This window comes from Durio zibethinus, chromosome 16, assembly GCF_047325235.1.
Source record: "Durio zibethinus cultivar Kanyao isolate XHJ-2024 chromosome 16, ASM4732523v1, whole genome shotgun sequence".
NCBI classification, from domain to species: Eukaryota; Viridiplantae; Streptophyta; class Magnoliopsida; order Malvales; family Malvaceae; genus Durio; species Durio zibethinus.
Genome location: NC_143177.1, coordinates 20,639,064 through 20,659,089, shown reverse-complemented (window position 1 = coordinate 20,659,089; position 20,026 = coordinate 20,639,064). Strand labels below are relative to the sequence as shown.

Below are 20,026 nucleotides of genomic sequence, written 5' to 3'. Positions count from 1 at the left end.
ATATGATAAGAGCTGGTTTTATGTGACAATTTATCCCTTAAAGACAATATTTGCTAATTGCCTAAGCTTAATGAAAAGCTAGAAGGTCCTCTTTCTACATATAGAGAAATAAATGAAATTTAGGAAATAAATAATGGATTTGGTGTCTTCAAAGAAGCCAGGTCAACCCCTTATATAGAAATGAGTTAGGTGCTCGAGACATAATAATAGGCTTCCTCTAAAAAGGAAAGTTGATAGTAGATGCTTACGAGTTGACTTCTTTTAATGTTATTAAGGAGATCAAATACTAGGGTAAGCGTAAGATACTTCTACTTGAACTTATTTTTATAAAATTTGATTGAACTTTTAGTTCTATTCTCTTTGTAGATATGTCTAGTTAAGGTTGAGGTTTTGATATGTCTTGGTTTGTCTAGCCTCATAAGGGGAAAGGGTGGGGTAGAGGCCTTATTTAGCTCGGTGCCCTTTTAAGGGGTATCAAAATAATTACCTACTACCTCTTCAGCTTGGGTAGGTCAATGGCAAGAGCCTTCTTTCACTCCAAAAATGAAACATAAGAGTGTTAGAGGGTTAAGAAGAGGCCAAACACTAAGGTTTCTCCTTTTGAGCCTATGGTCAAGCTCAGCCCATCTAAGATAAGGTGTCGATTAACATGGAGTTTGACTCTTTAAAGAACACTTATGAGAATCCTGAGGTGGTGAAAAAGATTACTAGGGTGACCCTCTCCAAGAAAGGTAATTATAGTCTTAATTTTAGTTTCAATTTTTGCTTTTTGGTTTAAACTATTTCCTATCACTAAGCTCGTATTTTTCTTTTGTAGTTTCTGAATGGCTCTCAATCTTTGTCTCTCAAAATGTAATATAGGGCCTGATGCACTGTTATTGAGCTTTATCTCATTATTTCAAGTCTAAGTAAAGCATTAGGACCTATGCTCCGGACCTTAATGCCCTTAATGAGACAATGAGGACACTTAAAGCCTCCAACACCAAGTTCAAGAAGACATATGATGAGCTTGACAAGAAGGTCGAAGACTTGACTTAGAGGCTTGAGGACAAATCAGTCCAAAAAGGCATAGTTGAGTTTTTACAAAAGAAATTCAACATTAAGTTGAACATGATGTTGGTTGAGGTGAAGAGGCTGAAATAAGAACTTGAAGCTATAAAAAAGGCCAAATAGCATGTTATGCAGAATTTTTTAAAGTTTGATGAGTTTTATAATATGCAGACTAACTTAGCTCAGGACCAAATCTTCAATTCTTTCTACTTAACTTTGAAGGAAGTAAAGTTCTTCCATATTGATCTAGACCTATCCTCGATCAACATAAAAAGTTTGAGGTCCTAACAAGTTGCGGCACCTATTGAAGCTATTTAGAATGAAAAGGACATGGAAATTGAAGCCCTATAAAATGTTGCCTTTGAGGTTGAAGCTTCAAAAGGAAAGAAGTCCAAAGCAGGAGCTAAGGTTGATGAACTTCAGACATCGGCCCTTGAGGAGCAAGCTAATGAGTAGCTTGATAAGAGGGTTTAAAGTAGTTTTTCTTTTTCTTTTGTTTATAATTTTTTGTAATTTTTTATTTAAATCTAGTGTATAATACCATTTTCAATGAATATAAACATTTTTGCACAATTCTTAGCTCGGTATCTTTCCACTTTGCTTTATAGCTCATCTCATCCTAACATAAAATGTGAATAAATTTTCGAGTCTTAGCTTGATACTTTATTAGTAAGACAAAAGTGATAATAAAGAATTGGATTGACTTTCAACTTTAATTTAGCTTGGAAATAGATTTTAGCTTAGCTCCTAAATTGAAATATTAATCAATATCCAAATGATTTTTTAGAGGTAGACAAGTCTTGGATCGATCTTAAGAATTTAGTCAATTTAGATAAAGGATTTCATTTAAATTTTAGACTTTAGTCTAAAGGATTCGTCAAACTATTAGCTTAAACTTTTGGTAATAATTTAGACACTTTAATTAAAGAAACTTGGACTTTATTTCAAAATGTGAGATTGGTTTGCATTCGAGTTTGGACTTCAATTTTTTTGACCATTCACCAGACATTATCAACTTAGATTTGATATGTAGTAAGATGTTTAAGTTTTAAACTTTTATTTAGCTTAGAACCTTAATAATATAAATGATCTTCAAAATTACAAGTGTAAGTTTGTCTCTAATGCCTTTATTAGTAATATATTTTCAAATTGTTTGCATTTTATATCCTTGGAATATGATTTCCATTTAGATCTTGTAGCCTATAGGTCCTATCTTGGATGACCTCTTTAATTATGTAAGGGCCTTTTTAATTTGAGGTCAATTTTCCACCTTAATATTCAACTTCAAAAGCCTCTACCTTTTTAAGCATTAGGTCTCCTTTTTTTATGTTATTTTATTAGACCCTTTTCTTGTAAAAGTTTGAAACCCTCTATTGATAGATTACTATTCTTGTCAGTGCAAGGTTTTTTTATCCTTAGGTCAAATCTAGATTGGCCTTTAGGGCCTTCTTGTTCCCTTATTTATTTTTTAGCTTAACTTGGAGACTAAGGAGGTCAATCTCCACGAGCACCATGACTTTTGTTCCAAAAGCCAAATTGAATGAGGTTTCCCTTTATGAGAACTTTTATGGTCATTTTGAAGGCTCACAACACTTCAAGAAGCTCATCGACCTAGTTGCCCTTAGCTTTATCCAACCTTTTTTTAAGGCTTTTAGTATAGTTTTATTAGCTATCTCGATTTAATCGTTGGATTGAGGATATGCAACTGGCTAAAATTTTGATCAATGCTAAGGTTAAAGCACCACTTTTTGAAGTTCAAATTTTTAAACTGTCTCTCATTGTTTGTTACTATGACTTAAGGTAAGCCAAATCAACAAATTATATTTTTCTAGATAAATTTCTCGACTTAAGACTCGATCGTGGTAGCTAATGCCTCAGTTTTAAGCCCTTTGGTGAAATAGTCAACAGCTGTTAATACAAATCTCCTTTACCCTACAGTAAGGGTAAAAAGACTGAAGACATCCATTCTTTATTGTAAGAACAATCATGGGCTGATAATAGGGGTGACCTTAGTAGATGAGAAGTGTTGTATACGTGTAAATCTTTGGTATTTATCATATTTTTTCACCAGCTCGATTGCATCTTTTCTAATGGTTGGCCAATAGCATCCTTGCTTGAACACTTTGTAAACTAAGGGCAAGGGTCTGAGATGATTACTACAAATTCCCTTATGGATTTTTTTGAACACATAGATTGCCTTTTTTTCATCTATGCACCTTAAGTAGGACAAACTGAAATATCATCTATAGAGCTTTCCATTGATAATGGTATATTGAGAAGCTTTTGTTATTAGAGCTTTAGCTTACACTTTGTTTTCAAGTAACTTACTGGTCGTCAGATAAGTTTTGATTGATGTTATCCAAGATTTTTATTCTTTGATATGGTCGATCTATTTCTCATTGATATTTTTTTTTACCAACTATTCCACCAAAACATGGGCTAAACTATTTGTAGTTATCCTGAATGCTAATTTGGATGGTGAGTCAACTAAAGTGTTTTTTTATCTCAATATTTTTCTTACCTCAGCCTTTGAGAACATGACCAGGTGTGCCGATGCTTTATCGAGGTATTTGTTTATTCTTTTTTCTTGGGTCTCAAATTCTACATTTACTTGGATAGTTAATAATTGCAAGTCATTGTACATAAGAAAGTTTTTTTGCATTTAGGTTGGCGACTAATCTCAGGCCAATAATTAATGCTTTATATTCATCTTCACTATTTAAGGCTTTGAACCTAAAGTTAATGACATACTGAAATTGCATGTTTTCTGAACTAATCATAATTAGGCCAACTTCAATTCTCTGGCTTGTAGCCGACATAATGACAAAAGGTTTCCATATTTCTTCCTTTTTCCATTCCTTAGTTTTTTGGGTTGTTTGTTAGTTTTTAGCTAAGGTGTACTTAGCAACAAAATTGGCTAGCACCTTTGACTTGAGGGCTAACCTAGGCAAGATATGTAGTCATATTTACTAAGTTCAACTACCCATTTGATCAATCTTCTTGATAGTTTTAGTTTTTGTAAAATCTACCTAAGTGGCTGGTTAGTTAGAACATTCATTGTATGGGCTTGAAAGTATGACCTGAGCTTTTTGGCCGAGGTGACAATGGTGTAGGCCAATTTTTTTATTCTGAAGTAGTTTATCTTAACCCTATTAGTACTCAACTTAGAAAATATACCGGCATCTATTTTTCTTTTACTTTTTGGACCAATGCTAAGTTGATTGCTTGGCCAATTATTGATATATGAGGTATAATATCTTATAGAGCCTCAGTTTGGATAGTATGGGAAAAGAGGAAAAAAATTGCTTGAGCTCTTTGAAAACTTTTTTACACAGAGGTGTCTATCTAAAATCTTAGATGTTTCTAAAATTTTAAAGAACAGTAGGTATTGATTTGCTTACCTAGACATAAATCCGCTCAGGGCAACAATTATTTTGATTAACTTTTGCACTTTTTTTACTAAAGTTGGTGCCTTTTATCAAGGATGGCTTTTTTTTTTTAGGATTAGTTTTTATTTCTTTTTTATTTATCATGTAGTTGAGGAACTTACCTGATATGCCACTAAAGGCATACTTGCTCGGGTTTGAGCCTCATTTTATATTTCTTAAAGGTATTAAAGATGCTTTCCAAATCTTTCAAATGCTTGACTGAGCTCTTGCTTTTTATAATCATGTCATAACATATATTTTGACATTTCAACTGATTTGATCCTTAAAAGTTTTGTAGACTAACCGTTTGTAGGTCACCTTTATGTTATTCAAATTAAAAAGCATCATTTTGTAGTAATATAGGCCTTTTTCTATTATAAAGGCTATTTTTTCTTCATCTTCTTTCAATATTTGATTTGATTATAGCTAGAATAGACATCAATAAAGCTGAGTAGACCATGCTTCTCATTATTATCTACCAGGCAATCTATGCTGAGGAGAGGAAAGCTGTCATTTAAATAAGCTTTGTCTAGAACGATGAAATTTATGTACATTCTTCATTTTTTACTATGCTTTTTCACCATGATGATATTGGTAATCCATTCAGGGTAATATGCCTTCCTGATGAAGCTTACTTTTAATAACTTGTCGACCTCTTGCTCGAGTACTTTTTACCATTTTAGGGTAAAAGTTTTTTTTTTTGTTGAACTGACTTCATGTTCATATCAGTATATAACTTATGAACCATCAGCATAAGATCTATCTTCGACATATTAATTGGAGGCCATGTAAATTGATCAACGTGGTTTCTTAGGAGTTGAATTATCTATTTTTTATAATTAAGCTTAGCCTTAATATGCATGTACTTTTTAGTATTGGTTCTATAGAATAGTACAAAGATCAAGTCTTCTACTAGCTTTGGTTAGCTAACATTGATCTCAGGTCTTTGATCGATGATTTCCTTTTGTTCAGTTAGGTTGAGACTATTTCTTATAAGAAGGATGAATCTCGATGTAGAAGCTAGTTGATTTGTTAGTAGAATAACATATTATAGAAAGATGGACTGAACAAAATGTAGCTTTGTATTCATATGATTGGCTCAAGAGCATGATTAAATTGACATGTATGTGTGCTAGCTTCGGAGTGCAACTTTAAAGAATTTTTTTAAACAAAAAATCTCTTTAAGTATATTTACAAGTATCGAGCTTGAAAGCTCGGAATAGCTTAAGAACACACTTCTTTTCTTTCTTCAGTTTTTTTTTTTACTTCTTACCCAAGTTGCTTTCCTTTGTTTCACTAATCTCTTTGACCTTTACCTTAACCTTTTCATTGTTCTAGGGTTTTTTTACTTTGGCCAAACTGTTAATCTACTTCTCAGTCCTACTTTTCATATTGTCACAGAGCATTATCGTGCCATGGACTGGTCTCTTTTGACCTCTCTAACTTCATTCAACATTAAAAACTTGATCTTTAGATGAAGAGCTAAGCCAATGATTTTTAAATAGATTAACTAGGTTGGCCTAGTATTATTTTGTAAGCTAAGGGGACATCCATCACCATAAACTCTATAATCAATGTAACACTCTTTGTTTTGATACCCAATGAGATCAATAATTTGATAGTTTCCTTTATTGGCACCTATTCATTCTTGAAGCCGATCAACATTGTGGGGAATGGCTTGAACATTTTTTCAGTTATGCCCATCTTTAGCATTGTAGTATAGTACATGATGTAAGTCAAAATATCATTATCAAATAAGATCTTCCTTACCACATTATTGTAAACTAAAGCTTGAATCATGATTGTATCATTATGTAGGAAATTGTTTCCCTCAAAATCTTTCAAGGTGAAAGAGACTGGCTTGTCTTTTTAGCTTTCTATTTCTTGGTCAATGATTCTATGGCCATCACTATCCCCTAGTCAAATCTTTTCTTGGTCGATGTAAAGGTCCCTCAAGCAATCACATTTATAATGCCCTTTATGGGCTTTTTGTCCACATTGTTCACTTTATCCTCTTTTTACTCAGTTCTCTGATTTTCACCACCTCGATTTCTTTTCTTTTATTTTCCTAGTTTTTTTTTCTCCTTTTTTTTCTGGTTTTTTTCTTTTGAAATCTCATTTCCAACCTTGTCTTTCTCGATCTACAAACCTACCTAACCGACCTTTTCTTCTCAAATTCTTAATCTCATTTTTTAGATTGATGTAGTCTTTGGTATTGTGATCGTCGTTTTTATGAAAAACATATTTTTTTTGTAGGATCTCATCGAATATTCTATCTTAGTGGATTTGACCATATGAGTTTTGGGTTTCTTTCAATATGCATTAGAATCCTTTTTTGGGAGGTATTCAATATAATATAGTTGCTTTATTGTTGGCTCAAGCTTTTGGCTCTAGAGTACCATGATCTTTTCCTCTTATGAGATATTGTAGATTTTTTTCCATCATGGGGATCATAGATTTCTTTTCCTTTTCACGAGTTAGGGAAAGGGATGAGCCTCTCTCACTTTAGTTACTTTTCATTATAGCTTCAGCGTTGATATATTTTTCAGTAATAAGTAGAACATCGACCAAAATCTTTGGTGGCTCTAGAGATAGGGTGAATTTGAAGTGGTATTCTCTGTAATTGAACCCATTAGTTAGAGTGCCGACTACGATGACTTGTTCTAGATATTTCATTTGAAAAACCTAAATGTTAAAACATATGACGCAATCTTTCAAGGATTAATTTTGGCCCTAATAAATTGACATTACGCTAAATGTAGTTTTCTTAGTTTGTCGATTGCTAACAAACCTGGATAGGAAAAAGTGGCTGATCTATTTGATGTAGTAATAGACATCAACTTCAGGCTGCAATACCATGACCGAGTTGCCCATTTAAAATGTAATAACCAATCATTTACACATTAAAGTTTCATCGACCCTCTGCATCATCATATTAGTCCGATAAAACTCTAAATGATCAAATAGGTCAAATGTATTGTAATATGTCTCCAAAGTCAACATTTGAACCCTTTTGGTGCCATGGCTCTATTAATCTCCTTGGTGAAAGGTGAGGTCTCCAAGAATCTTAGTTCATCATCAAATATTGAGGTGTTATTTTTTAATTCTTTTTCGATGGCTTACATTTAGGCTTTGAAGTCTTTATTTAGTTGGGGGTTCCGAGGTGACTTATTTGGATTTTTAGGTGGTGGCTTATGTTAAGGTGTGGGTGGGTAATGGGTCATTGGCATGGTTTTTTCCTCATCATTTGATGTCAATGAAGCTACTGTGTCATCATAGCTTGGCAACTTTTGGACATGTAGGTTTCTTGGGGTAGTCGAATTATGTGCCTTTGAGGTCTAAGGTGAGGTAAGGTTTTAGATCATTTCTTTAAGAGACTGAAGTTGCTGGGTTAGGCTTGAAATTGTTCCATAATGAGACCTATCATAACAGACCAGTAAGGATTGAGTTGGTCGAGCTAGGTGTCTATTCCAATAGTGGCAACAAGTTTTTCTTTTTCAACGACTCTTTTTCTAGGCAACATTTGTTTTAAGCTCGGCTAAATGCAAAAGCCCCTTACTTGGCGAGCTAAATGTTTGTGTCGAGTTGTCCTTAAGGGGTGAACATTTGTGTTCCGATGCTCAAGTCAAAGATTGGTAAAGAATAGGAATAGGAATAGGAATGAGATGGTAAGAAAGTAGAGAAAGCAAAATGGAAAATGATACTTGAATGTTGCTATTTATACTTACAAGATAGGGAGTTTTTGGCAGCCTACTATGCTCGAGATCAACCCTAGCAATAGAAATGACTTGATAAGTTTGAATTGGGTTGAACATTAACCATCCACTTTGAACATGACAAATAAGTTTCGAAAGGGTCCAGTTCATAGACTAATGGGGTGGTGGAGCTCACGTGAACTCATGAATTAAGATCAACTTTACACGTTAACTTGATCAAAAAATTTAAAATATCTCTAATTATTTGTTGATATTTTTTAATGAGAAATATATATATATATATATATATATATATATAATAGCGTTTGAAGCCAAAAATACGCCTTAACACTGTCCGTAAATGATTTGCATAAATTGCATTTCAGCTTAACCTTTGAAAAGCAGTGCTGACGGCTCTCAAATTCCTTCAATTACAAAGTAATGCGTGTTCCCAATCAGAGTAAATCACGGCCAACATGAACCCTTTCTTTTTCCACTTAACCGTACAAGTTTCAATCAACGAAACATACGGACAATGAAACCGAGGGAAGAAGCCATAAACCCGATTAAGCACGCATCTGTCGGCTCGGCTCCCCACCCCCTCAGCCTCAGGCAAATCAAATTCCATTCCACCACCACGAAGAATTTGTCATTTCCAAAATAGAAAGCTTGTCCGCTCGCTTACTCGCTTTCTTCTTCTCCCTTTTATCTGGATTGATTGATTGATTCCATATCGCGCATTTCAATTTCTAATGAATTTGCATTTCAACAAACATTCTGATCAGATTTTATAGATCTGACGAAAACAGAGACTGATGTCAGCTTCCCAAACGCTCGGCGGCCCGTCCCGGTGCGGCCGCGTTCTGGGCCCGTCTCTCGACAAGATTATCAAAAACGCCGCTTGGAGAAAACATTCTCACCTCGTTTCCTCATGCAAATCCGCTCTCGACAAGCTCGAGACTCTCTCGGACATCGCCTTATCCGGTCCAACTTCTCCTCTAATCGGCCTGTCCTCTTCCGACGCCGAATTCGTCCTCAACCCCATCCTCCTTGCCCTCGGCTCCAATTACGCCAAAGTCGCCGAGCCCGCCCTTGAATGCACCTTCAAATTATTCTCTCTCGGCGTCACTCGAGGCGAGATCGGCGGCAACATCTCCAATTCGATCCTGTACCAAATTGTCGAAAGTGTTTGCAAAGTCGTCGACATTGGCGAGGAATCGGTCGAGCTCGCTGTGCTCCGAGTTTTACTCTCGGCCGTTCGATGCCCCTGCGTTTTGATCCGTGGCGATTGCTTGCTTCACGTCGTTAGAACTTGTTATAACGTATATTTAAGCGGTTTAAACGGAACCAATCAGATCTGTGCTAAGTCTGTTCTAGCTCAGATTGTGCTCATTGTATTCACCAGAGCCGAAGAAGATTCCATGGATGTTTCTATCAGAACAGTGTTGGTTAGTGAGCTTTTAGAGTTTAATGATAAGAACTTAAATGAAGGAAGTTCAATTTATCATTGTCAGAATTTTGTTAGCGAGGTTATGAGTGCTAGTGTAGGGGTTCCAGATTTGAAGCTTTCGCAGCCAAATACTGTTCAGGTGTTGCAAAATGGTGAGTCTAAGGTGTCGAAAGGGGAGGAGGAGGAATTTGGGGAGGAAGAAACGAAGGAAGGGGTGGAAGGTGGGGTTAGTAGTAAAATCAGGGAGGATGGGTTTCTTGTTTTTAAGAATTTGTGTAAGCTGTCGATGAAGTTTTCATCACAGGAGAAACCGGACGATCAGATCCTTTTGAGAGGGAAGACAGTGTCTTTGGAACTCCTCAATGTTATTATGGATAATGTGGGTTCAATTTGGCGCTCAAATGAGAGGCAAGTCATTCTACACCCTGTTCACGTAGGAGTTTGATCTTTTATTTCCTTGAAATATGGGCCTATTATTTGATATTGTTGTTTGCATGTTGCCATATTACTTTGGGCTTTATCTTTGATGGTTATTAGATTTTTTTCAGATAGTTTTTCGCCTACTAGTACTATGATTATTGTGTTAAGAACTTTAAAATGGCAATGAACATTTAGACTTTGAATGTTTGCTAATCTTATCAAGATGCAGCTCTCATATAACTGACTAAATAAAAAAGTATTTAGGTTTCATATTCCCAAACTATGCGAGGAACATATCCAACACCTCAAAGTGGACATTCTTGATCTTTCAAATATGAGGGAAACTTATGAAAAACCTGAATGAACAATACCCACTGTCGATGCTGAGCAACATAACTCCCAAATTTCTCAAGTGCTTATTATGTATATTGGGCAGTGGAATTTCATGAATTATCTGAAGATCATTTGTTTAGCTAGTTGTTAAAAAAATGAATAAGAAGAAAAATGCTCCAAAACAATTATTAGTCTCTTTTTTTTTTTTTCTAGTTCATCTCCACAAGTTAAAAAAACTAATGTATTTTTTTTGTAATATTAGTTTTTTTAAAAAATTTTTTAATATACCCTACAGAGTATGTGCAGGGGCGTAGCCAGAAAAACTTTTAGTGGGGTCATATTTTAACTTTCCTTATGTAAACAAAATATAATATATACATTATATTATTGAAAAGAAAATCTATCTTAAATATGAAAGTTTTAACTTTATAAAACTATAGACTATATTATCTTGTACTTCATTAAAAAGTTAATAAAATGACAATGAGATATTATTTTAAGTTTATCATTTAATCATCCATGAAATTTATAAGCTAAGTTGGGTTTTATTTCATTCTTACTGTTATTGTTTATCTTTTTCTTCTAACAGAAGACAAATTATGTGTTTGGATACAAGGGTAAACAATTTTTTTTTTGTAAATTATATGTATTACAAATAATAATAATAATCATAATTAAATAATTTTTAATATACATTGAGAAGAGAAACCAATAAGCAAACTAAATTAACAACCAATCAATATGTAATGTAATTTTTGAGATAAATCGAATTTGAACCTAGAAACTTAATGGTTTGAAGGATTCCTTACCAATGGAGATAAGATTTCATTATTAAGTAAATAATATTTTCAAATGAGTAGAAGTCAGATATTAAACTATGTGATAATATATTTGAAAATATGTTACATTTCACATTTTAATCAAATATTTTTATTAGTGATTAAATTATATTGTGTAAAAAATTTATAATCATATAATATATTTATATAATTAAAAGCTTCTTTAAGAAAATTTTCTACTTTTTTTTTCAGATTTTTATTAATTTTAGTGGGGTCAATTACACCAAAACTTACTAAGATAGCTATGTTAAATTAAGTTTTTGAGAATCCAGTGGGGTTAACTGACCCCTATTTTAAATGTGGCTACACCACTGAGTATGTGACAGCCTTTTAATCTCGTTGGTGGAATAAAGAAACTCCGCCAGCGGTGTACAAGATAACTTCCTTTTTTTAAATATATAATTTATTGTTTACCATGCAACTTTTGTATGTGATGTGGTATTGATGATAACTAACTCACTTGTTTTTATGCAGTCTTCAGTTAAATTTATTCTAGTGTTCTTATATTCTGTGATACATCATGCAGGTTTCTTAATGCCATTAAGCAGCATCTGTGCTTATCATTGTTAAAAAACAGTGCCCTGTCAGTGATGTCAATTTTCCAGCTCCAGTGTTCTATTTTTATGAGCTTGTTAATGAAATTTAGATCAGGGTTGAAAGCTGAAATTGGAATATTCTTTCCCATACTTATCCTCCAAGTTCTGGAGAACGTTCTCCAGCCAAGTTTTCTACAGAAAATGACTGTCCTTAATTTATTGGAAAAGATTGCTCGGAATTCACAGATTATCATTGATATATTTGTGAACTATGACTGCGATGTGGATTCACCAAACATATTTGAAAGGTATTTTTTCCTAATAATTGTTTGTACTAGTGTTTGACATGAGTGCTAGTTTCATGTCCTCAAGTGTGTTTGTAATGTCAAGTTTTCAATAGAAGTGTCCAGCAAATCATATAGGAAATCCTATATGAATTTGATACCTTTTCTTAAATTTTGCAAAAGGAAGGTAGGTCAATATAGGAATGAACTCAAGCACCAGTTATTGGTTGGTGTTCTCAAAGCATGTTTTAGATTCTTTTCTAATGTATTTTTTTTAATTTCTCATTTTTTTTTATTTCTTGATGTTGCAGTTCTGTAAAATGTATTAGAACCATTTTAATCAAATTATATGTGAAATCATTTATGAATTTGAAACCTTTTCTCAGATTTTGCAAAAAGAAGGTAGGTCAACATGAGAATTAACTCCACCTGTCATTTGGTGATGTTCTCAGAGCTTGCTTTAGCTTCTTTTCTAATATATTTATTTTTAATTTCTCATTCTATTTTATTTCTTAATGCATCGCAATTTAGTAAAATGTATTAAAACTCTTATAATTCCATCAGATATTTGCAGGATTGTCAATGGCCTTCTGAAAACTGCCCTAGGGCCACCACCTGGTTCAAGCACAACTTTGTCTGCAGTACAGGATATTACTTTTCGGCATGAATCAGTGAAGTGCTTGGTTGGCATCATTAAGTCAATGGGAGCCTGGATGGACCAACAGTTGAAGATAGGTGATTCTGATTTTCCTAAGAGCATTGAGAGTGACACTTCAGCAGAGAGCCATCCAACCCCGACTGCAGAAGATGGAACTGTCCCTGATTGTGAGTTACTTCCGGAAATGAATTCTGAATTGTCAGATGCTGCTACTCTGGAGCAACGCTGGGCTTACAAGATTGAACTCCTGGTTAGATAGTGCTTTAAGTGGGGATAAACATGACTTTATCTTCATGTAGCACATATTTATTTAGTACCCAAATTGTCACAGAGGGCTGCCTTAATATATGACGATTGTTTTTCATATTATTATTGGCTTCTATCTGTCATGTATTTTTATGTAGCTTAATTATATGTTTAATTTTCTTCCTTTCTTCACAAGCTTGGTTTTATTGACAGCTTTACTGGGTTACATGCAGAAAGGTATCTCATTGTTTAACAGGAAGCCATCCAAAGGCATCAAGTTTCTTATAAACACCAAAAAAGTTGGTGATTCTCCAGAGGAAGTGGCTTCTTTTCTGAAGAATAACACTACTGGGCTGAATGAAACCATGATTGGTGATTATTTGGGTGAAAGGGAGGAATTTGCTTTGAGAGTCATGCATGCTTATGTGGATTCCTTTAATTTCAAATCTATGGATTTTGGTGAAGCGATAAGGTTCTTCTTACGTGGCTTCAGGTTACCTGGAGAGGCACAGAAAATTGACCACATTGTGGAAAAGTTTGCTGAGCGCTATTATAAATGCAATCCAAAGTCATTTACTAGTGCAGATAGTGCCTATGTACTGGCATACTCTGTCATAATGCTCATCGCTGATGCCCATAATAACATGGTCAAAGATAAGGTTTGTTTGTCAAACCTGTTTTTTTTTTTTTTTCTTTGGCACATCACTAAGTCATGAGCTTTTGCTTTACATGCTTGCATGCTTACATATGTACTTGTATTTTGAAGAACCTTTCTCATCTATGCTGGGGCTCATAAGCTGTTGTAGTGCTTTAAATTCTTCCTGTCAATAATATGGAATTTTCCTTACACTCTTGTGAATTATTTTTTTAATTGTAAATAGATAAACATACAATAGATTTGATTCTGTTCTCATTTCTGTTACGCATATTCAGATGACCAAGTCTGCTTTCATTCGAAACAACCAAGGAATAGATGACAGCAAGGATTTACCTGAGGAATATCTTGCTGCTCTTTATGATCAGATTGTGGAAAATGAAATTAAGATGAATGCTGATTCTTCGATTCCCCAAAGCAAGCAGGCAAACATAAATAAGTTATTGGGGTTGGATGGTATACTCAATCTGGTCAGTTGGAAGCAAGCAGAAGAAAAGCCATTGGGCTCAAATGGGCTTCTTATAACACAAATCCAAGAGAAGTTTAAGGCAAAGTCAGGAAAATCAGAGTAAGTTTTTAATCTAATAAATTTTCAAGGTTTGCTCCTTCCAAGATGATTGGCAGACAAGGAATAGTAGAAGTTTGGCACTTGTATTGGTTATATATTGGTTATGTTTTGAATCATAGTTTCAATTTCATAGTTTTTGCAATATATTCTTCCTCTGTACCATTTATCTGTTAGCTTCAGATGAATTTTTCACATGTTTTTGCATGTGACTAGAAATATTATGGTACATTTTTTGCATGCTATAGGTTGGTTGGGAAATGAAGTAATTTGATTTTTACTTGATGCCAGGAAGAAAAGTCTGATAAAAGAACAACATGCATCATTAAACAAAGAGGATTCAGTTCTTTACATTCCTCTATATATTCTCTCCATCCTTATGTTTTAAATTGATCTTTGTTATTTCATCATCCCAAATTTTCCCAGAAGAGCTACTATATAATGTTTGTTAATAGTAGCCTTTTTTTTGCTTTGCTGTTGCAGGTCTTTTTATTGTACTGTTTCAGATATAGCAATCTTGAGGTTTATGGTGGAGATCTGCTGGGGGCCTATGCTGGCAGCATTTAGTGTCACTCTTGACCAGAGTGATGATAGACTTGCTACCACTCAATGCTTACAGGGTTTTCAACATGCTGTGCATGTAACTGCGGTAATGGGCATGCAGACACAGAGAGATGCTTTTGTCACATCTGTGGCAAAGTTCACTTTTCTCCATTGTGCTGCAGATATGAAACAAAAGAATGTTGATGCTGTAAAAGTAAGTAGTATTTGTTTGCACATAATAACAAAGATGGAATCTTTCCCCTGGTTTTCTCATATGCTATATCACAGAAAGAGTTAGAATTGCTGCATCTGGATGTATGTACATACAGCCTCCCACCACAGATACCATAAAATTCATTTGTTATGCAATACACTTTTATGCTTTTTAGTTCCTATTTCTTGGCGTTTGCTTGGTTATGGTACATTTATAGTCTAGTAGGTTGAAGTAGAACCAATTAGCCTAAACTGTGATGATTGAATAATTAAGGTTTTCCAATTGTTTGATAGTAAAGTAGGTTTGAAAAATTAATGCATTGAATTTAGTAAGCAATGCTTGTTGCATGTGTATAATGTAAGTTTCTTTCTGTGATATGTTCTTTTTATATCTCACTTCTTGAAGCAATTTACTTTGTGCAGGCAATAATATCTATCGCCATTGAAGATGGTAACCATCTTCGGGAAGCCTGGGAGCATATATTGACATGCCTGTCCAGAATTGAGCATTTGCAACTTCTAGGAGAAGGTGCACCAACTGATGTATCCTTTTTTTCTGTGTCTAACACTGAAACAGATGAAAAGATGCCAAAATCTGTTGGTCTTCAATCTCTGAAGAAAAAAGGAACTCTCCAAAATCCAGCTGTAATGGCAGTTGTTCGAGGTGGTTCATATGATAGCACCACTGTTGGAGTCAATAGTTCAGGACTGGTAACTCCAGTGCAGGTTGATCACTTTATTGCAAAATTGAATTTATTGGACCAGATAGGAAATTTCGAGTTGAACCATGTTTTTGCACATAGCCAGAGGTTAAACAGTGAAGCAATAGTGGCATTTGTGAAAGCCCTTTGCAAAGTTTCTATATCAGAGTTGCAGTCTCCAACTGATCCTCGAGTTTTTAGCCTCACAAAACTAGTTGAAATTGCGTAAGATTCGTATCTTTTTCTTCTAGAAAATTTCCTATAAATCTAGTTCCAACAGAGCCTCTAGGGTTTTGCCTGACAGATAAAATTGCCCTAGCTCTTTACAACACATCTATCTCCCTCTATATCCTGCTCGTTTGTGTGCCTAAGGAGAATCCTTATTCTAGAATGTTCTATTGCAGGCATTACAATATGAACTGCATCAGATTAGTTTGGTCTCGCATGTGGAATGTTCTCTCTGATTTCTTTGTTTCAGTTGGATTGTGTGAGAATTTACCTGTAGCAATTTTTGTGATGGATTCATTGAGACAGCTTGCTATGGAATTCTTAGAACGCAAGGAGCTGGCAAATTACAATTTCCAGAATAAAATTTTGAGACCATTTGTGATTGTTATGCAGAAAAGCAGCTCCTTAGAAATAAGGGAATTAATAGTTCGATGCATTTCTCAGATGGTCCTCAACCGAGTCAGTAATTTGAAATCTGGATGGAAAAGTGTTTTTATGGTATGCTAAGTTTTCATATAAGATTTCTATTGTCATGCAGCTCCGGTAGCCTTTCTTTTAACACAATTCTGTCCTTTTGTCAGGTGTTCACAGCTGCTGCTGCAGATGAGCGGAAGAATATTGTCCTGCTAGCTTTTGGGACAATGGAAAAAATAGTGCGAGAATACCTTCCTCGTATAATTGAGACGCAGGCTACAACTTTTACTGATTGTGTAAGATGCCTCATCAAGTTTACAAATAGCAGGTTTAACAGTGATGTTAGCCTTAATGCTGTTGCATTTCTCGGGTTCTGTACTGTCAAACTTGCTGAGGGAGGACTTGTTTGCACTGATAAGAGCTCGGATGATGGTTCATCTGTTCCAATTGTAAATAAGGAAGATTCTGATGCACAAAGTTTCACTGATATTGATGATTGTGGATCCTATTGGGTTCCTTTGCTAACTGGTAACCTGCTAGTTTAGTTGCTTGCATCCTATATCCTTGTTGACACTGCTGTGCAATATGGATGGCGTACAAGGCTATTTGTGTGACTGACTTCTTTGCAATTAAACCAAGCTGATTATATAGTTCACATAACATGTTTGATTGGTGGATACCTTACTATTAGAACTAGTAGTTCAACATGTATATGTTACCTTTCCACTTGTTGCACTTTGCTTTTTTGCCTCATCACTCTCTCTGTTTAAGTCCCTTGTAAGATATGCATTTCTGTTGTTTAAATCATTGCACAGGATCCATTTTCATGATTGCCCTTGGTTACACCCCCAACTGTTGCGGGTCTCTATCAGCAATTTATTCTTACTGGGGCATTGTATGTGACTTCTGATTGAATTGTGTTTATTAATCCACCAAACTACACCCAATATACATTAGACTCTTATTGTCCATGTTGAATGCCAAAAAGAATTTCAACTTGCTTTGTCTAAACTTTTTCTTTCTAAATGGCAACATGATTGTTATCACCTTTAGTTTTCCTTGCTGTGAAAATGAAGTGTCTTTCCTGTTTCAATGTTAGAGAATTTTGATTTGTTGCTTCAGGTTTATCAAGACTAACATCAGACTCAAGATTAGCTATCCGAAAGAGTTCTTTGGAAGTGCTTTTCAACATCCTGAAGGATCATGGTCATCTTTTCTCACGAACATTCTGGATTGGTGTTTTTAGTTCTGTTGTTCTACCCATATTTAATGGTGTGTGTGAAAAGAGAGACATGCGTGTGAAAGATGAGCAGGATTCACCAACTCCGGAATCTCCACATCCTGATGGAAGTACATGGGATACTGAAACTTCTACCATGGCAGCAGAGTGTCTAGTAGATCTATTTATTAGTTTTTACAATGTATTGAGGCCCCAGCTATCAAATGTGGTATCTGTACTGACAGGATACTTAAGAGGTTCATTACGGGGTCATGTAAACACAGGGGTTGCGGCAATGATTCGTTTGACAGGAGAGTTAGGAAGCAGACTTTCAGAAGATGAATGGCAAGAAATCTTTCTAGCTTTAAAAGAAGCAGCCACATCAACATTGCCAGGGTTTATGAAGCTTTTGAGAACCATGGATGACATCAAGGTGCCTGACAATTCTGAATCCTATGCTAATACTGAAACAAGTTCTGATCATGGCTTGACCAATGATAACCTTGAGGAGGATAATCTGCAAACTGTGGCTTATGTGGTTTCAAGAATGAAGAGTCATATTGCCATCCAGCTGCTTATTATGCAGGTTCTTCCATTACATGCTATTCTCTTGCATGCTGGTAATGACTCTTTACTATGCCATAGAAACGTGATATAATCCTATTTGTTTTGGTTTCATCATTTCAGGTTATAACTGATATGTACAAAACACACCTACAATTCTTGTCAGCTTCCAACATTGTTATCATTGTCGAGATATTTTCTTCCATTGCATCACATGCTCAGCAACTGAACTCTGAGACTACCCTGCGAAAGAAAATACAGAAAGCATGCTCAATCTTGGAGCTTTCTGATCCTCCCATGGTTCACTTTGGAAACGAGGCTTATCAAAATTACCTCAACTTCCTTGATGATTTAGTCAAACATAATCTATCTGTCTCTGATGAGATGAATCTAGAATCACTACTTGTGGCAGTGTGTGAAAAAATATTGCAGATATACCTTAACTGTACTGATTACCACCATGTGCAGCAGAAATCCGTAGACAAGCCAGTGGCGCATTGGATTCTTCCATTGGGTTCAGCCAAAAGGGAAGAATTGGCGGCAAGAACTCCTTTACTTGTGTCAGCATTGAAGGTTTTGAGTAGTTTGGAGAGGGATTCCTTTGAGAAGCACATAGCAAATTTCTTTCATCTGTTGGTAGATCTTGTACGGAGTGAGCATAGCTCAGGCGAAGTTCAACTTGCTCTAAGCAACATATTCCACTCATGCATAGGTCCAATAATAATGCAATAATTTATCATTTTACAGAATATTACATACTTCTATGTCATAATTATATCACAGTTTTGATCATTATAGTTTTTGGCTGGATGAGGAGCCAGTATATCATCATATTATTTTTTGTAGCATATTCTGAGTTTCCCCTTTTTTCTTATTTATATATATGTGTATATATATTTCTCCCCTCCGAGAAGGAGTGTACACGTGATATAAATTGAAAATTTCTTCAAAATTTGAAGTGCAAGTTGTCTGTCCTACTAATCTTGAATGCTTCTAAAGCTTCTATGGGATTTTTATATGATTCAGTGTCTTCTTTATTAGGTACTCTTTTTGGTTGTTTGTTCTTGTCCGTTATCTTTTTATTTATGGTTAATTTATTTATTTTTTACTCGATTGGATCCATTACCAGGATCTTTTCTGCCACAAGATTCCGGGGGACTACCAGCAAGCAAGCAACTGAAGTCATTAGGGTTGGCTCTGTTCTCATCTTTGATGGGGGCAGTCATAGCAGCAACTCAAGGAACGGATTAAAAAAGTTTGGCAGGTGGGGCATGTTCACTTGCCCCTGCATTCTCTCTCTTTTTTTTTAGCAGAGTTAATTGCATGTTCAGCACATGAACTTTGAGAAAAATGTATAAATTTAAAGAAATAAAATGTATAATTTACATTTTGAAATTTAAAATTATGTATTATTTTAATTCAAATTTTAATCACCTTAATCATATCATTTTATATAAATGATGTTTAACAAATATTATCAAATTATATATTTATCATATCTACTATGAATTTTTTTATATAAATTAAACATATATTTTTTTCTAAATTATAAAAATTATTTAAAATTGGTCAATAATTATTTCTCACGTTCTATTCACAAAGTTTTTATAAAATATTTAACATTTTTCTTTAATAAAAGATATGCATATAATAAAATTAGAATGTTAGATGTCATATGGATAAATTAAGTTAATAATATTATAATTAAAATTAAAATATAAATTATTTAAAGTTCCGATGTAAATTATATATTTTTTATTTTAAAAATCAATTTGTAGAATTTTTTCAAATTCAAGGAAAAAAAAAAAGAAAAGAAAGAAATCAACTCTTTATAATATTCCGTCCTTTACCTGCCCAACAAAAGTACAACCTGAAAGGGTACGAGTACGATGGATTCTAACCTTCCTCCAAACAAAACTTTCAACAAAGGCCATCAAAAGCTCAGCAACCTATTTATGTCTTTAGCGGCCCATTATTTTTCTCTT

The 20,026-nt window shown here is 34.5% G+C and overlaps 1 protein-coding gene across 3 annotated transcripts; it reads left to right on the top strand.

Annotated features, from left to right (window-relative positions):
* Positions 1 to 8,513: 8,513 nt before the first annotated feature.
* LOC111294908 (brefeldin A-inhibited guanine nucleotide-exchange protein 1-like) lies at positions 8,514 to 19,443 on the top strand. Of its 3 annotated transcripts, XM_022888218.2 has the most exons (12): positions 8,514 to 10,031; positions 11,742 to 12,059; positions 12,610 to 12,943; positions 13,173 to 13,598; positions 13,873 to 14,162; positions 14,643 to 14,916; positions 15,339 to 15,841; positions 16,021 to 16,342; positions 16,426 to 16,786; positions 17,381 to 18,063; positions 18,165 to 18,753; positions 19,171 to 19,443. In XM_022888218.2, the coding sequence occupies exons 1-12, from the start codon at positions 8,989 to 8,991 to the stop codon at positions 19,290 to 19,292; spliced, it is 5,265 nt and encodes a 1,754-aa protein (XP_022743953.2). In that variant the 5' UTR covers positions 8,514 to 8,988; the 3' UTR covers positions 19,293 to 19,443. The 3 variants fall into 3 exon arrangements, with proteins under 3 accessions (XP_022743953.2, XP_022743959.2, XP_022743971.2); XM_022888224.2 differs by lacking the exon at positions 19,171 to 19,443 and having other exon boundaries at positions 18,165 to 19,005; XM_022888236.2 differs by lacking the exon at positions 19,171 to 19,443 and having other exon boundaries at positions 12,600 to 12,943; positions 18,165 to 19,005.
* The last annotated feature ends 583 nt before the right edge of the window (positions 19,444 to 20,026 follow it).

Excerpts from the sequence above, each read along its gene's own strand:
- LOC111294908 (XM_022888218.2), top strand. The coding sequence starts at position 8,989 with ATGTCAGCTTCCCAAACGCTCGGCGGCCCGTCCCGGTGCGGCCGCGTT. Across the intron at positions 10,032-11,741 it reads ATTTGGCGCTCAAATGAGAG|GTTTCTTAATGCCATTAAGC; the intron begins GCAAGTCATTCT and ends TACATCATGCAG. Across the intron at positions 14,917-15,338 it reads AGAATGTTGATGCTGTAAAA|GCAATAATATCTATCGCCAT; the intron begins GTAAGTAGTATT and ends TACTTTGTGCAG.